General features: G+C 42.5%; 1 protein-coding gene across 1 annotated transcript in view; it reads left to right on the plus strand.

Moving 5' to 3' along the window:
- Positions 1-18727, plus strand: part of ANK2 (ankyrin 2, neuronal) — a 180017-nt gene extending 161290 nt beyond the window's left edge. The window contains exons 42-47 of the mRNA XM_015411007.1: positions 907-1189; positions 4347-4430; positions 7345-7509; positions 9708-9890; positions 13150-13241; positions 17297-18727. Coding sequence (XP_015266493.1) covers positions 907-1189; positions 4347-4430; positions 7345-7509; positions 9708-9890; positions 13150-13241; positions 17297-17480 — 991 coding nt within the window. The 3' untranslated portion in view covers positions 17481-18727. The remainder of the gene's footprint in view (positions 1-906; positions 1190-4346; positions 4431-7344; positions 7510-9707; positions 9891-13149; positions 13242-17296) is intronic.
- The last annotated feature ends 294 nt before the right edge of the window (positions 18728-19021 follow it).

The following is a 19021-nucleotide window of genomic DNA, read 5'->3' on the forward strand; positions in this document are numbered from 1 at the left end:
GTAGGGAAAGGATTTTAGCTGATTCTCGCCTTCTGCAGAAGACCTGTGATTCCCCCCCAAGCTATTCCTAGGGGGCGCCATCCCCCAAGAGTAGCATTTCAGAGGGTATTTTGGTAGTGGAGAAGTATTTTCTGTCTGCAGATTGGAAATGCTTCTGTCTGCAGAAATTTTAGCAGAGATTCAAGCGATTATATATACTTTAGTCTAATACTTGTAGGTCAACTTAACTGAAGCAAGCCATGGGGGTGACACTACTGTCAAATCGTACCCTCAAGTTTTGGAGAATCTTTGAGATGCTTTTACACTGCCAGATAACTAGTCAGGTTCACTGGGCATGGCTCCCATTGTGTCAGTAACTGAGTCCAAAGAGTTTTTATACACAGAACCATCCACAATGTGAGTAATTTAGAGCTATTTGGGTCTAATTATCTAAAACACACATACAGCTCTCTCTCAGAGCACACACCCCCCCCAAAATAATCATTTAAAGTAGGGACATGTATTGTCTGGATTGTGTGAGTGTGCTCTGGCGGGGAGGGTGGGGTATAAATTGAATTAATTAATGAATGAATAAAAAAATAAATAAATCTTGTAGTATAAAAGCGCTTTTAGAATATTGTGTCTCAATTAAATAAATTTAAATAAGGAACTACTGTGCATGCTGAATGCTTTTAGACGTCTGAAATAATGTTTCTGGCTGCTGCTATGCACAAGTATTTGAAAGTAAATCCCAGCATATTTCCATGCAAGTTATAAGCAAATTTTAAATAATGCTGGTTCGATTGTACTTCCATTTTATTGCTCTCTTGGAATGTTTTCTTCAGGCAAGCTGAATGTTTTGCTAGATAAACATGCTGAAAGTATGGAGTGTGCAGTAATTAAGTTTCTCAAATGTTTAATTTTCAGTGTTACAACATCAGGCCAGGATCATACACAAGCACCAAAGGATGGAAGAGCACTAAGCGTTGCTAGTGAAAAGTCTGAATGTTCTACTGCAGGGTCTGAGGATCATGAAAGGCCATACCTTCATACCCCAACATCTAGTGAGAGGACTGATTCGCCCATTGTGCAGGAACCAGAGGACCATCACTTCCATCAAGAAGATCCATATCCTAGAAAAACTAGCCTAGTGATTGTGGAATCAACTGATGAACACTCAGAAAGATATGAGGAAGAGTTATTGGAAAAGGTAAGAATGCACCATTAGCTCAATATAGTTACTATTGAACTTTTAGAGAATTTACTATTGGGAGGAATAGTATTTGATACAATCTTGCTCATAATACCTGGATAATAAATAGCAGTGATTCTTGCACATGGCAGTTTTGAAGAGTAGCACTCTTAGGAAACAGGAAGACCCAACTGTGATAGGCCATTTCTATCAACCACACAGCCTCCTATGATTTTGGGGGAACCAGGTTTATTTTAAACTATAAACCTTCCCCTTAGTTACTAGGTGTTCCAAAGGTAGCAAATGTATAGGCTTTGGATTCACTGCTGTGAGGTAAGTTGTGTGGTACACAAATAGAATGTGGAGGTTACTGAGACAGGAATTGTATATTAACCACAAAGAAGATTTATTTATTTATAAATTGCTTTCCAGGAACAGATCAGCAGCACGGGACTCCAGATAGACAAAATAGAAGCCTGGCTGAGACACATTAATTTAAAGAGTAGTTTCAATTTTCTTCAGTACTTTCAAGCATAAACAGGTTTTCACCGATTAGCCACTAGGCTGGATCCTAACACACCCGGGATCCCACCCACACCAGTCTGCCCTTTTCTAAGAGTCAGACTAAATGGCCAAGGTTTGCTCATTGCCAGAGACAGGCCTAACACTTTTGTACTCAATTCTCTGTTAGAAGTAGAGCCAAACCACTCTGCCACACTACCCAACAGAGCTATCCTTCACTCTCTCTGCTGGTTTTCTGAGCCAGACCTGAGCTCTCACTGCCCTCTCCCTGACGCAGAACTTCGTTCAGCTCCTGCTGTGCTTCCCTCCAACATTCCATCCCCCTTTTCAAAGGTGTTTGGATGCTGGATTAGCGTTCCGATAGGCTTAAGTGAGTAGCTGTTTTCCCCTTCAGGGGCGGGACAGCATTCTGTCTGTCACACTAACAGGAGATGGATTGACTCAATGGAAGCCACAGCCCTCAGTTCACAAGGCTGTTAATAATGGGAGGTTTTGAAGGTCATGAGAAGGGACTTGATGGCACTCAACACACACACAGGATTTACCCTTATAAAAATAAAATTTAAATACATGAAAACTACATCCATGGGATAACAAGAAGAAAAGTTACAGAAACGTAACTGGGAAGTGGCTTTCAGCTTTCAGCTCACTGAGGACGGAGGGCCCCAATATGAAATTTTCCAAATGAGTTTGGGGAAGAGAAAACTTTGTCAAAGAGAACCTTTAAAAATGGCATGGTATTAAATTAATCAAGGCTCAGGGCTTCACAGATATTCTTTTTCAAATATAGAAATGATCTCTTTGTAAGAAGAAAAATAAGTATGGTGCCATATGAGAAACTGGGCCACATCTTTGTTTTACAATGAAGTTACCACTTGGGTATCTAATATATGCCCACAGATTTCTGTAGCAAAAACAAACAAAAATTGTTCCTGACTTTGTTTATCTCAGTTTCCATGTTTTTGATTTTGTTTTTCTCACAAAATAGGTCATTGGAGCGAATTATAGCTCTGCTATGTTAGGACAGAGAGTGAGTTCTGGTTTGTGAAGGAAATGACTATGCTGAAGGAAGCAAAATATCTTTATCCCATGAGACTTGTGACTGGTAATTTCTCCTAGGTTGAATTTGGTTTGGGTCCAACAGTTGCAACAAAATGTAGAAAATATCAGGGGGAAAATTGTTTTCTCCCCGAGATTTCTAAATTACCCCAGTCCATGAACTCCTACACACCTTACCTGGTGACTGTTGCTAGTGTATTGGTTTCTGTCTCAGTGCCTCTCTTTCTCTCACTTCCTTCTCCACAGCTGTCATTTCACTGTATCTGTCCAGCTCCCCTAAACAGAGTTATCCCTGTCTAAGTACGCTGAAGCAAATAAGCTTAGAAGGCTGCAACTTTGTTTAGGGTTGCACTGCCATTTCCTAGCAGGAAAAACATCTGTGAATGTCATGGAGGAGCTGCTCTCAGTAAAGGTTAACAGTATCATCTCAGTACAAGAAAGCTCTTTATACATTTGTATAATTGTTAGCCACCCTGAGCCTTCGGGGAGGGCATTGTTAGCCACCCTGAACCTTCGGGGAGGGCGGGATATAAATCCAAAACTAAATAAATAAAAATACATTTTTCTCTCTGTCTAATATGCACATTTCTGTCACTACAAGACTTGATGCTTGTTAGGAATTATCCATTGGCTCAAAAATGTAACCGTGTCATGAAAATTTAGCAGGTATTCATTAGACAGGATTTAGGAAGCAAAGTTTATGGATAACGGGAAAGTTTTTGACTAGTTTATTCAAATGCATTGACCAGTGAGGGAAATTGAATAAGGTCCCAGTAGGCCAGGATGCCCTTACAGATTCAGGGGCAGTAACAGCATCTCATGACCTGCCCAACACAACGAGCAATAAACCTTTGTCTGGTATCAATTAAAACTACTGCTTCGGTGGGTGTTGATGTGGTTGTCACTGTGCTCATAGAAAAGGAACCAAGCGCTTTTCATTCACGCATGCAACATCAATGTGATAAGAGCAATGCTTCCATGCTTCCACTAGGAGGTAGCAGAGGAATTAGGTGAGCTGGAGCCCAGCTCAGATGAGGAAGAGATGGTAACAACCAGGGTCGTCCGCCGCCGGGTGATTATCCAGGTACAGGAGTGTTGAACTACTGCACGTGCCAGTGGCAGTTATGTCCTGGTTACATCTCTAGGAACCCACCCTTCCCCCAAAAGGACTGCTCCGGAAGCAACCCCTTGGCTTGGATTGCATTGATAGATTTAGCATGTTCCTGCATGGTCACTGAATAACCTTGATAACTTTTTCTCTTTGATTTGGGGGTGAAAGGGAGGAGAGAGATGCAATTGGTTTGTTATCTAATGTGCATTTTGAAGAAGAATGTCCTGTTGGGCATTGAGAGAGCAAACCCTTTGATTTGTTGCTTCAATATCACTTACCTATCAGACCAAAACCTTCCTGTTTGTCTTTTGGTTCAAGGTTTTTTTGCATGCTTTTCATTGATTGATTTGCAGAACTTCTAACTGAGTGTAATTCTGCTTCGGTACTTCCTAATCCTTTTTTATTTTATTCTTGCTTTAATAAGTTAACAAGGTCTGTTGAAAGCCATGTCCTTCAGTCATGGACTTTTTTTATGTCTGACAGGCTGATGATATGCCTGAAATGCCACCAGAAGCTGTAACAGAGGAGCAGTATACAGATGAACATGGTCATATTGTAGTGAAAAAGGTACTGTCTGGCCTTATTATGTGGCTATCTTGAAGGGGAAAGTATAAAGAGCACTTTTCTAAGTGTACACTAAAGCTACGCTGTTGGCCCATTTCACAAGTTAAAAGTGTTAAACCAGCTGGAGTGCTACTGAATGATTCTCCATCATCTACTTCTGCATATTCTAGATTAAAACAGTAACAAGAAAGCATCTCCAGTGAGAACTGAGCATGTTGGCATTTTTCGTGCCAATCCAGATCAGTTTGACCCAAGCTGCAGCCTAACATGCTAGTTCAAACCTGGTCCTCCCACTGTACTGGCACATCTGCCTTGCTTTGTGGCTGATGTGGCAGAAACGGTAGCATCTGTGGCTATGATGACCAGCGCAGCAATATTTCTCTGCAGGCCCAGGGAAGCTACAGTTATAAGTCCTTTTCTTCCTTTTATCTGATTAAACCTCTTCTGATCAAATATCTTGAGCAGTCGTCAAGTATAAGTCGGATGTAGGTTGCCACCATAGGTGCCCTGCAGAGTGAGCCACCGTGGGGTTGCTCCCCAGCCGTGCTTTGTGGGAGGGGAAACTTACAACAGGATCGACAGAAAAGGTCTGTCATGAGGCATCTTAGGGGGCTTTATGTGGCACCCTAGTAAGCTGCATCAATCTTGATATGCTGGGGGGGGGATTACATATGGTTGGGGAGGGGGGTCTCTTCTGTTTTGCAGTTTCCTGCTGGCTTCTTTCTTACAAATCTGCTCCGCAAATTCCTGTGGAGTTACGTGTTTTCCCTTTATTTTGTACATATGGTACATTCTTCTAAGAGAACAACTTCACAGCACTTTTAAGGAACAGAACCAATGGGTTTGATCCCACAGAACTGTCCTGATAACGATGGTGTCATCCTTTGCTACAAGGCACATTTTACTGGTGCAAGAAGCTTTTCCAGTAGTAGAAAAGCCTCTTAAATTGACAAAGGTACCTTGTAGCAACCTAGCCATTCGAAAGCAAGAAATTGCAAGTAGATAAATAGGTACCACTTCGGTGGGAAGGTAACAGCATTCCGTGCACCTTGGTGTTTAGTCATGCCAGCCACATGACCACGGAAACGTCTTCGGACAGCGCTGGCTCTTCGGCTTTGAAACGGATTCGACTGGCAAGGGAACCTTTACCTTTACCTTTACCTTGTAGCAAAGGAAGGCACCACCATTATCAAAACAAATTGTGCCTTGTGCTGGAGGGAGGTCCAACTACTAGCAGAACAGATCCATGGGAAGTGATCTCTGTGTATCTTTTTATAATAATATGATGATGGTTTATTATTTATCCTTTTAAAAATTCCTTGCTTCTGGGTTTACAAGGTGGCTTACAGAGAAATAAAAAGCTAATATAGATTTAAAACCAAACTGAAGAAAACCCTTCAGTTAAAAATTAAAAACCTGGGTGAAAAGAACTGTTTTAGCTGGCTCCTAAAAATAGGCTGCTTAGGGGCCAGGAGAGTCTCTTCATTCAAGCGTTTCTCTAGGGGGGGGCCACCACAGAAAAGACCCCTCCCTTGCAGCCACCCTCTGTATGGTGGCACACAGAAACAGACCTGAAAGGCAGGGGAATGTGGATGAAGGCTGTCCTTTAGGTATCCTGGTGCCAGACCATATAGAGCTTTAAATAAGGAGCACCTAGAACTGGGCTGGAAGCAAATAGGTAGGTGGCTAATTAAGTTATTCCAGGGTTGGCATGATGTTTTCTCTGCAGCCAGCCTGGATAATAATCTGGTTGCATCATTTCATATCATTTGGTGCTTCTGAACCATTTTCAAGGGCAGCCCCACTTACAGCACACTGCAGTTATCTAGTCTGGATATGATCAAAGCATGGATAGCGACAGCTAAATTATGGTGGCTGAGGAAAGGCCACCACTGGCACATCACCCTAAGTTTATAAGCTTGAAAAGCAGAATATAAATCTAAGAAAGAATTAAGCGGGGCAAAGGCAGTACATATTACTGAAATGATCAGTGCTTTCCTTTGTAACTCTGGATCTAAAAGTCCCACCAAGTTAGAGCCGCTGACTACCTGGAGGGGAAAAATGTCCTTTAATTGAGGCTTAATGGGATGCTATTTACCACGGTATTTCCTGCTTCCTGTAATAACATATGATGAGGCATCACTCCCCCCAGACTGCAAAAGGTTCAACATCTTAACTACTCAGACTAGAGTCACTAGACAACTTGCAAGTCAGTTATACAGGATATATATACAACAAAGCAGGTGGGGGTATAACTTCACATACCTTTTTGCCAGTTTCTACCAAACCCACTGGACTTGCCAGAGGAACAGAGCTCTTTGGCATTGCTGCCCTGATTGTGGGAACAGGAGGGCTTAGAAGCTCCTCCTCCTGGACCATTCCAGAAGCCTAAGCAATCACTCCTCCGTGGAAGGGGGAGCCACCTCACCTGAGTGTCCCTCAGCCTTGCTGTTGGCTCCCTAGAAAACAGAGTGAACTTGTATCAGCCACCTGATGCCATGCTGAAGAGCCAGTTTGGTGTAGTGGTTAAGCGTGCGGACTCTAATCTAGGAGAACCGGGTTTGATTCCCCACTCCTCCACTAGCACCTGGCTGGATGGCCTTGGGCAAGCTGTAGCTCTAATAAGAGCTGTCCTTGAAAAAGAGCAGTTTCTGTCAGAGCTCTCTCAGCCCCACCTACCTCACAGGGTGTCTGTTGTGGGGAGGGGAAGGGAAAGGAGTTTGTAAGCCGCTCTGAGACTCCTTCGGGTAGTGAAGGGCGGGGTATAAATCCAATCTCTTCTTCTTGCTCAACTACCTGATCCTTAACTGACTTGCAAGTTTTGTGTTTATTAAAGTTTGCTGCAGTTTTGAAACTGTAAGTATGACTTGCTACCACTTTAAATTCAACATGACTCTTAATAATGTCACCCTATTAGGTCACTAGGAAAATCATAAGGCGATTCGTTTTACCAGATGGCACAGAAAAGGAAGAAGTTGTCATGCAAGGAGCACCCCAGGAGCCCGTGACAGTGGAAGAGGGAGATGAGTACTCCAGAGTCATAAAACGGGTTGTGCTGAAGACTGACAGTGAGCAATCTGAGGTCAGCTTATTTTTGCCTCCCAGTTTTCTTTGACAAGTGAATTTGCCAGAAATAAAAAAATTTATCATTACATGTCCTAAATTATTTGTGTAGCTCCATTGAAATACTCATTTATTTCAATGGCAAGTCTGCATGTGCGGTGTTCATATAAACTGATTCACACATTGTCGAAGTACAACGGCCATATATGTAGTGGAATATTGGGGGCGGGTAAGTGATTTGAAAAGAGGTGGATGGGGCCCTGTGAATGGAAATAATCTTGTAAACTGTTTTTCATCTTCCTCTGGACCACTTTGCTGCTATGGGTGTGAGAAGTACCTTAAGAAAGCTGACAGGAAGATAATAAAAGTCTGGGGTATCTGGAACATCTCCCCTTGGAGGAAATCCACAAATGTCCATGCATAGCATAGGACAGGGCTTGGTAAATCTCGGGTGCTAGGTCACCACAGGGCTTAGAAATTTAATTCTGATGCCTAGTATTTTCAGCAAGGATTTAATGGTTGTGTCTCTCAATGATCCTTAGTAGAAGCACAACGCTTATTGATTTCACGTCTGAATATCTTGTTGCATGACATCAAAATGCCTGTGTGTGACATTCATGTCATTGCTTGTTTGTATGTTAATACTGTTCAGCAGTGATAAATCAATTAATTTCTATACTGGCTCCAATATGCAACAGAATGCAGCTTTCCCAAGCAATAACGAAATTACGAAGAAGTTAAGGTTAGGGTTACAGGTTGGCTTTTTGTTGTGTTCATGATAACCAGGTTACCCTGTGTTTATATTCTGTAGCACTTTTTGTCATAGCTTTAATAAAACTATGAGAAACTGAAGAGTTTAGGATTAGGTTTTCTGCTAGCCATGATTAGAAAATATGACCATTAAAATACAAAATTCTGAATCCTGAAAAATGAGTCCGGCTCCTAAAAATTTGGGCTGGCTTGTACAGCCAAAGATTGAACAGGAGCAGGAAAATATAAGAAGACTGAACAGACAGGTTTTGAGTACCGTTGTGTCCTGACAACTGCCAGTAGACTAATTCCCTCCCTCTTTCCTAGTGTTGCCTAGCAACTGATTGGCTCACTCCCCAGTTCAAAATACTCAACTTATCTGAGACCTTAAGGCTATTTCAGTTGTATGCAACAATCAGAATAAAAGGAATGGGGTGTACAGGTAGAAAATACACAGGACCAAATCTGACATATGCCTGATAGTTTTAGAGGGTGATCGTGTTGGTCTGCAGTGGAAAAGCAAGATTTCGGTCCAGTAGCACCTTAGAAACCCAACAAGATTTTGGGGATACAAGGTTTCAAGAGTCAAAGCTCTCTTCATCAGATACCGAGGTATCTGACAAAGGGAGCTTTGACTCTTGAAAGCCCAGGGGTCGATTCGGGGAGGATCGTGGGGGATCGCTGTTCCCCCGGGTGAGGTGCGGGGGGCGGGGCACACGAAGCCCCGCCCCCTGCTTCCGGTCGGGGTAAAATGGCGATTTGACGCACCCTGTAAGTGCTCAGGGTGGACGGGTGTTCCTTACAGCAGTTTGGACTGTATTTTCGTCCAACGCGGCTTCCCCCAGGCAGGGGGAATGACTGGCAGGCATCAAGACCCAAGAGAGAGTTGAGATTGGTGTGATCAAGTCTCGGAGGAGGCTTGTATTACACTTTGATCCCCTCTCCCGAAGCAGGCGAGCGCATTCTGGGGGTGTGGCCTTATGACACACTTCCGGTGATGTCAGGGGGTGTGGCATATGCTAATGAGGTATGCTAATGAGTTCCCCTAGCTCTTTTTCTACGAAATGACCCCTGTGAAAGCCTATATTCCAAATATCTTGTTGGGTCCCTAAAGTGCTACTGGGCTTGAATCTAGTTTCCATCTGCTTGGTAAAGGTAGAATCAAGCTAGAGTGAACTGAAAGATTCCTAAAGCAATTTTCTGAAGTGATTGTTCTGTGAGGAAAGCTTTCTAATAAGAAAAACAAATGGGGCCAATATTAAGCACATATTTACATTTAATTTACAATTTACTTCTGTTTAGGATAATAACAGTGCCATCCATTGAAGTCAATCATCTTAGAAGGGATTGGCGTAACACTGGATAGCACTCTTAACCATACAACCAAGTAGCAAAGTTCCCTTTTCTTTATTCACTCCAAACTTTAACCAGTCAGTCAGAGGTCTCTATGAAACCTTTGTTCATCAGGTGACTTTTTCTGAGCCAAGTATTCTGTCTAGCACCTCAGAATTTCAGTCTGAGCCAGTGGAAGACCGGAAAGTCAGCAAAGTTGTGAAGACCACATTAGTGCACGGAGAAAGACTGGAGAAGCATCATGGAGACTCTAGTTTAGCTGCTGATCTGCCCACAGCCAAAGATGACTTTGAAGCGGTAAAATAGTCTCTCTTTTTTTGTCTGTCTGAAAATTCTGCATGGAAATATTCATGAATGGGAAGAATATATTCTCTCATGTACAGAAACAACTGAAATGAAAATTAATTAAAATTAACATTATTTTAAAAATTAATTGGGAAAGGTTTTAAAATCGTCCATCACCTACCTTCTTATTTTCACCTTGGGAGCTTCTCCATTTTCACAGCAGACAGGCCTCAATACCCACTAAGCAAACTCACTGGACATTGACACTGAAGTACCTTTGTTTTGTCATCTGAGGTCCCACCCACCCCAAAATTCATCTCTGGCTCTGGCTCTCACTCAAAAGAATACTTTCTTCTTTGCCAAATGGAGTTCCTTTCTAGTTATGAGTACCATACACTTGGCAGGTTTCCAGCATTCCTCTCCATGCCTACAGCCCCAGTCAGCCCCAGAAAGATCATTCCCAGGATCGTGAGACTTGTCCCACGCAGGTTGGAGGGGGATGGAGTGAGGAAGGGCCAGGGGGTAAAATCATTCCTCCTCCCTCTTCCACAAGCACAACTCCACCGGGGAAAGAGCTTGATTTCCTCCCCTTGTCCTTCCTCATTCTAGCCCACCAGCCCAAATGGCTATTCCTCTGCACGTATCCTGTGGCCTGAGGAATGATCCTTCTGGGTGTTGGGAGGGGCTGCAGGAAAATATATGAATGCAGGAAAACTTCTGTGCATGGATGACCCCCTGTGTCAAATATGTCTGAATAAATGATGGTGGTGATGGAAAGTGCTGTCAAGTTGCAGCCAATTTATGTGGCCCCTGTAGGGTTTTCAAGTAGGGTTGCCAGGTCTGGGTTGGAAAATACCTGGAGACTTTCGGGGTGGAGCCAGGAGAAGGTGGGGTTTGGGGAGGGGTTGGGCCTCAGCACAGTACAATGCCATAGAGCCCACTTTTCAAAGCAGCCATTTTCTCCAGGGGAGCTGATCTCTGTCAGCTGGAGATCAGTCGTAAAAGCAGATCTCCAGGCCCCACCTGGAGGCTGGCAACCCTATTTTCAAGGCAAGAGATGAACAGAGGTGTTTTGCCTTGGTGTTCCTCCACATAGTGTTACCCTGCAAGGCAGTTAATGTGCTCTTATGGACTTTATAGCCCATAAGTGATAAAGTGGACTGCGCAAGCAATGTGTAAATAGGGACTGAACTGTGTGGTAACCCAAAAATGATGCCAGCTAGACACACACCCAGAAGCAGAAAGCTTTCCTGTATGTTGTGCCAATGGTTCCTGGAAGTTACCTGCCCTCTTGCCTGCTGTAAGATGGACCAGCTCCCTAGCCATGTGATGCACTGTAAACCCAGAGAGAAGACCAGAAACAAAGGGCTCCAGACGCCATAAGGAGCTCCCTCTGACGCACGCAGGCGACCCCCTCCCCACACACACACCCATACATCTACCTGCAAGACTGCATGTAACCAAGAGGTTCTACACATGGTTGCTTGGAAACTAATCTCTCGCCCATCAACAGGCTCAGCTAAGCCCATCAAGAAACAATAGCCTTAGCTCGGTGACTCATACCCTCTTCATCCAGGTGCCACTCTCCAGTCCAAGTTAGTAGCTCTCAATATTGACCAATCCCTGTCCCCACCCCTGGTTCTTTGTACCCAATAGGTGTGTTTTTGGGACGGACTAGTAGGAGATGGGCCAAGACATGTGACCAGCCTGGCTCAACCCCCCAAGCCCCCCCCTTAAAAGGGACACCCAGCCATGTGCTTGCTCTCTTGCTCTCTCTACACCCCCTCAACGTCCTCTATACTCTCTGCCTCTTGGACTTGTGGCTATCTCGGCACCCTCCTTGCCTTAAGACTCTTGGACTGCAGCCAGAGTCTCCACATGCTTTCTGCTGGTTCAGTCTGCACGCTCCCTTTTCCTAGCATAATCCCCATTTTTCTAGAATTCCCCTATTTTTCCATTTGGAAGACTTCATCTCTTCAGGATCAGGTAAACCAACGAACGAACCTCCTGCTAATGCGAAAGTGCTATCCCAATCTCTCTAAGTTTCTTAGCCCTGTATAATTGTGTGTGTGTTTGTGTAATGTTTGAATGTGCAGAAAATACAGTAAAAGACATTCATTTAAACTAATATCAGCCTGCTTGTCTGTTACTGATTCTCTGGAGAAGTGGGACCTCTGTATATAAAGGTGATTGCTCCCTTATGCCAATTGCTATTTATAAATAACTCATGTTCCCCAATAATTAATACGAAATAGAGCAATTTGGCTAACAGTAGCATCCCTGGACGGTGGCCTCCCATCCAAGTACTAACCAGGGCTGATTCTGCTAAGGTTCTGAGATCAGGCTAGCCTGGGCTATCCAATGACAGTGGCTGTGTAATAAATTTTCATTCAGGCTGTGGACCTGAGCAAAGCTTTATAAAGGGCCACCCTGAGAAGGTGTAGGATCCATAACTGTCTGCACACGCACAGTCTCTGATGTGGCTCCTTCCTTGTGGAATGGCCTGCATGAGGATGCCAGGAAGGCTCCCACATTTCTGTCACTCTGCAAACGATGCTAAACCAAGTTCTTTTTCATAAAACCGTAGTAAAATAGAATGGTTCAGGAGGGTACTTTTATAAAGGGAACAGGGAAGTAGTCTTTTCCACTGTTCATTGTATGTATTATGTTGCTCTTATTGCATTGATTTCTACCTTTATAATCCCATGTTTTTGTGTTATTTATGACATAATTTTGCATTGTTTCTGATTTTTGTAATCCTAGTCCCATTGCATTGCTCATTGGATGTTTCATCCTGTTTGATTGCATTGCTTTACACTGTGTAATCTGCCTTGAGCTGTCAAAAAATCCAGGTTCTAGAATGTTCAGTGGCAGAATCCAGTCTCCACAATCTGAGATGGGTAATTCTGGAGTGAGAACATCTAAGGGGAAAAATCAGTTTCCCTGAATATCTTCCTGAGCAGAACCGGGCGTTCTGTCTGTCTCTATTAAAAATGCTACAACATATTAGCAGAATTACTCTGCCAGGAGAAACACTTCTCTTGAAATTTTAGCAAAGTCAGAAAATTCCTGTGTGGTTATTTGTTCCCCTCCACTTTCTGGAACTAAATTTTGTCCTTAGCCATTAATTTTATCAGGATACTCCTGAAAACAGATGGTTATATATTTTTGTTATTGGTTCAGAGGTTCTTTTGGTATTTCAGTAGCTTGAAATAATTATGCCATGTTCCTAGTCTGTTGTGCTAGGGTTTGTTTTGTGTTTTTACTTCAGGCCCTGATTTATACAGGTAACAAAATGAAAATTGAAGTTCCCCCATTAGTAGAGAATGAGGTCACAAAAGAGGATGGCTCAGTTATTAAAAGGTTTGGGTTGGCATGGAAATGGACTATTTAGTGCAAAAGATTAACAAACTAACAGAAACAATAATGACAAGTGAAATAATGTCTACCTGATTTCAGCATTACTTACAAGTCTACTAAACCATTTATGTTAACAGAGTTTGCTTAAAGGAAGTAAAGAAGTGCTTTCGAAATAGCTAGGGCTCCTGTGTATGAAGTATGCAATAATAGAATCTTAAAAAGATTCTAGAAAGATCTCCATGGTTCGTACATATCACAGAAATAGGAGAATACTCCTTGTTCAAAAATATTTTTTTATATAACTGATTCAATTTCCTGTTAACACTATAAGGCAAATAAAAGATTTAAGCAAAAAACATGTTCTGGAACAATGCATACTATAATACAATAGTATGGAATAATAGTACTGGCCTGCCGATTTAAACTATAATCTTAGGCAGAGTTTGACTTCAATATACTTGGAAGGATGTGACTCTATTTAGGATTGTATTACAAGATGCTGAGATTGGTGAGTGGCATCTTTTTAGGAGAAGGGAGAAAGTATACCAAATTGCCTCTCCAAATTTAGAACGATGAACGATTCTCCTGATACTTTTCTGTTTGAAACCTTTATCAGAAACATCCCTTTAATTTTGCTTCTATAGTATTAATTCCTGTACACTCCATGCTCTAGCAACATGCCAGCTATACCTGAGCTTTCTTTATAATACTGCAGATGAAATATCACTTTAATGAAGACCAAAAATTGAAAGCAGTAATCCACAGTCCTTCTCATATTCTCCAGTCTGGCATTGGTTTCAAATCGATATATAGGATTGATGAAATTCTAAGGAAGACACACTGAACCATAGCCATACTGTCAGTAGTGTGGGCAAATGCCTTTGTGCTCTGCAGCAGTAGGCATGGATACCAGCGCTTCCTCCTAAGGAACTACACATCCCATTTTTTGTTAGTTTTTGAGCTACAGCTCAGCATAACGTTTTGTGGTACAGGAAAAAGCAGTCACCTTACAGTTGTGCTCTGAAATGAAAATGCATTGCAATTGATTGATTGATTGATTTCAGATATTTTTGATCTACCTTTGCACCAAATTAAGGCCCTCAAAACAAATCAAAGCATATCATGGCACCAATATGTAAAGATTTAGAGAACTAATTTCCATGTTATTTTTTGAAGTGAAGTCTCAAACCAGGGCAGGTCATGAGTTCTCATGCAGTCCTCTTTTCCACCTCCCAGCAGGCATGACACAACAAATTAGAGTGAATTGTATTTATTTGTACCTCCCCAGTCTGGAGAGGGAGGGTCACACATGTGCCTGAGATTCATACCAGTTTGAGATTTCTCCCTAATGTATGAACAGAGCACACAGAGGTCAAAACAAAGTAAGGATGGGAACTGCTTAGGTTACTGGATTTTACAGAGACTTCGAGAGAAGCTAGTGTAGATAATAATGTTCACTTGTTATGTCTCCTAGGTACCTGCTAGACATATTGAGATGTTTACCACACGCAACATAAAAATTCAGTAGCAAAGCCCTGTTTGACAATCCATTTTTTTTTGTTTCACTATGCTATTTACTAAGCAAATTTAAAATTATGGCTAGAAAGAAAAACCCCTACAGAATATGGACTCCTTCTCCTAGAACTGTCATTTAGCCAAAAACTGGTTCCATATTAGACCACATGGAAATGTTTCTGAGCCAGGTTTGTGTGTGTGCATGCACATATTGTATTTCTAATCAAGTTGTAAATACATGCCAAGGCTAGATGTTGTTGAATATGCATATTTGCTTCCAATCATTATTGTGGCATCATATTGCTTCATTTTTAATGAAGAGGCAAAGCATGCGTTCTACTCCGTGCAGCAAATTATTAGGGAAGATCTGATCTTTGGTAACGTGAAGCTGTGGAAACAAGTCTCAATTAGTTTACTATTTTTAATTCTTGGAACTGACTAGTCTGAATCCAAGCATGTTTTGTATCATCTCCAGTCCTTAGGCATCTGCAGCTATAATGGCACCTCTGAACAAAGTCTGCAAGCAATAATTTGCTGATAAAAATGGAAATTAAGTGTTTAACTATAGTTAAGGACAAGGCTAAGAGATAGGTGACTGTCTTGAGATTATGATCCATGGCCCTGATCCAGAGATGTGCAAGAACTGCACACAGCTGCATTTTATGGTACTACAGAGATTTTGAGGTTGAGAGAAAAAGCAGATCCTAGCCCCACTGAGGCTTTGTGGGAGCTGGCAAAAGGTTCTGCCTCCTCCAGTCTCCTCATACCAAGTTATCACTGTCATAGACTTCACTCCAAAGCATCTCAGGGCAGCCATCACATGCCTGGTACAGGAGAAAGTGTAAGAGTGTTGCACGCAGAGCACAAATATATCAGTATTGTCAGGCAGCTGCCTGGGGTCCCAAGAGTGCCCATGGCCAAGCTCTGGACCATCCTGGACATCAGTAGGTTATAGTCATCACTTCCTGTTCTCTCTCTGTGGGCAGTGGCAAGGTCAGTGAGATTGGTCTTTCTTTCCTCCTTTGATGAAAGCAGCGGGTGGTTGCTCTTCTGTTTCCCCTTGCTGCATAGCAGAGAGCAGAACAACATCATATATACCAGAGGGAACTCCAATCCTGCTGTCCCCACCAGAGTTCCCTAAGCTGAGTTAGTGTGAGCTAGCTCACAGGTTTTTAGGCTCCGGCTCACACATTTCTGTCTTAGCTCAGGAAGGAGGGCTCCAGAGGAAACCAATTTATGCAGTGGCTAAATCTCTTGCTCACAACTTTGATGCCAGGAGCTCACAAAATAGAAATTTTGCTCGCAAGACTCCACCGCTTAGAGGGAGCATTGGTCCCCACCACTGCTGCTGCCAGGAGAGAGGGGCACAGGAGAGCAGGTAGCGGCAGCTGCTGTTCCAAAGTGTCATTGCTCTTTGCTGATGTAAGTGAATGAGCAAGCAAATGGCAATGGCATCTAGAAGTAGCCATCACTCACCTAACAGTCTAACCATTTCTGAAAACATTGGAAAGCTATGTGGGAAGAGCATTTTGTTGATTGTGCCCAAGGATAGTAGCATATATCCTAATGGGTGACAGTTAGTCAGCACTTAGAAGAGAGAAAGCAGAAATATTTCACACAATTATCACGATTCAAGATTTACCACACTGGAAGGGCTTGCATGGTTTTCAAGAGGTAGTTTAATATCTGTGTACAGGGCCATTATTGTTATTGACAACTTCCAGGGCTTTTTTTGTAGAAAAAGCCCAGCAGTAATTCATTAGCATAATAGGCTACACCCAACAGCACAAACTCATATATTAGGCCACACCCCGACAGCGCACCTCATTAGCATATTAGGCCACACCCCGTGCCTTCGCTTGGCTTGCCGGGGCGCCCTACAGCTGTGGGGCACCCGGGAAAGCCCCCCCTTGGCTTGCCTATGTGCCCCATGGCTGCAGGGAGCCTGGGCAAGCCGACCCTTGGACAGGCCAGGGAAGGCACAGGGAAGCATTTAAATGGCCCGCCCGTCTCGGAGTCGCCAGTGGGGTTGCTCTCCAGGCCTTCCCTCTGTAGCCACACGCACAGAGGTTTTGGCTGTAGTGGGCGTGGCCAACTCTGAAGCCAGCCGGAACTCCGTTCCTGTGCGTTCCTGCCCCAAAATAGCCCTGACAACTTCCATGCAAGTTTATTGCACCAAAACCAACAAAGGGTCTTCTGGCATCTTAATGATTAAATTATTTACTGGGGGCATAATGAACTGTGTTACAGAGCCTCTTGGTTGTATTCTTAATTATCAGTTTGTAAACTCTGAGTGTGAAATCTAGGGATTAAGGCTGCAGCAGTGAAAATCCAGTGCGATGGATGAATTCAGAACAATTTTTTGGTTACTCACACATGTATGTAGCATGCTTTTGGGTTGCTGTGAAAGATAGCTACAATCACTTGCGTTGGTTCTGCTATAACTCAAAACTTATGCTGGAATTCTAAATCATTCAAAATTTTCATTTCCTTCATAAATTCTATTTTTATCCCCCCCCCCTTACCCTTTCCTTTTTTGGTAGGACAACAATGAGTAAAGCCAGTACACAGAAGAGGACTGTGGTTAAGGACCAGTTTGGTAAACGTGTTCACGTGGAAGTGCTGGAGGATGTACCAGAAGCACTACCCCGGGATGACCTTCAGCATGACCTTCAGCAACTGCTAAGACGTTTCTGCAAAGATGAGTGGAAGCAAGAGGCCAAATGAGATGCTGCTAAGTCTCACCTGCAGACCAACACACATATCCATTCGATATCCACCATCCACTTCCTTCTTCCACCATAGCTGTCATAAAAATGTAATCACCAGGAAACACTGGCATTTCTACTTAGGGCATATATAGTTGAATAGATTTTTCCCCCTTTTTTTTCCTTTTCCTTTTTTAAAAAATATCTGTAAGCTAATTTGTGACCAAAGATAGCATCCTTTGTTAGGGATGGTTTGTCTACTAAAAGTCGTCGACTTTGTGCTGTACTGGAAACTTGTCATCCTGCCATCTTTGCTGTTCCTTTGCTTCTGCACCAGATTCATAAAAGCTTCTTCCACAGGCCTCTTCAACTGACAATGTACATGATTTTTTAAAGGGATGGTAACATTACCCTGTAAATAGCTAAAGTGCTTGAACTGGTGAGACTGAAAGAAAACACTGCCTATCATGACTACTTTTAGCAGCATGGACTGCAAGGTCTGTTGAGACTGCTGAAGAGAAATTGATGTATTATTGCTAACACAATCCACTGAGTATAGGACATGGACCTACCAAGAAGGAAGCATGTCAGGCCTCCTGTGTCCCTAGGACTTCCAACAACGATCTACCATGGTTAAAAAGTTTCTAAGAGTCAGGCTGAAACCTCAGACTCTAGCTGTTTCCATTAAAGATGGCTGGACTGTGGCCATCACCCCCTTTCTGATTCCTGGAAAACCACCTAAAGATTTCCTGAAGGAAAATAAATACCCAGTTAGATATAACTTGCTAGCAGCTATATCTGTGGCACATTTTGCATACTGTATTCAAATATTTTAGAATGGGATTATGAGGCAGGGTGTATTAAACAGTTCTAACTACTGTAGTTTCCTTTCTTCATCACTGCTTTAGCAAACCACACTTACTGTGGTACTTTCTGCTGGCCACTGCACTGTAGATAACTTAAGAAGGGGAACAAAACCCTCACCCACTCGTTGAGAAATGTTACTCTAAATTTACCACATTCTATCAAGATTGCCTCTTACCTGGTACATGCATGTGGCATTGAAAAATAGAAACACATCCCTCTTGTAATCATGTCCACAGCTTCTCATCCCTCTTAGCACTGAGCAATCAGATTTTATCCTTCCATTTGAGAGGTTTGAGGTGTGGGGTTTTTTTTCTTTCTTTCCATTAAAGGATATGAATCCATTGGGCATTTGACAGTTGTTGCTCTTTTTATTTATGTCTCTGAACTAACTTTTGAGAATCACCATGTAAATGTCTGCACTTTGATTTTTCCAAGAAGGGTATCTGCGACTCTGGAATAATTCTGTGGTCTGTTCCTAATTCTGATAGTGGTTTGAAGCTCTGTAGCATTTTAACATTATATATGTAATTATATATATTATATATATATACATATAAAACAATATACATTTTGAGTCAGTTATTTGATAAAGACAAAGTATATTCAACAAAGATGAGTCAAGTCCTCCAGGGTGGATATTTTTCAAAGCCTAGCCAGTCTTTCCTTCGTGCAAAAATAAAACTCACTCAGTGC

Source organism: Gekko japonicus, unplaced genomic scaffold, assembly GCF_001447785.1.
Source record: "Gekko japonicus isolate JY-2015 unplaced genomic scaffold, Gekko_japonicus_V1.1 scaffold362, whole genome shotgun sequence".
NCBI lineage: Eukaryota > Metazoa > Chordata > Lepidosauria > Squamata > Gekkonidae > Gekko > Gekko japonicus.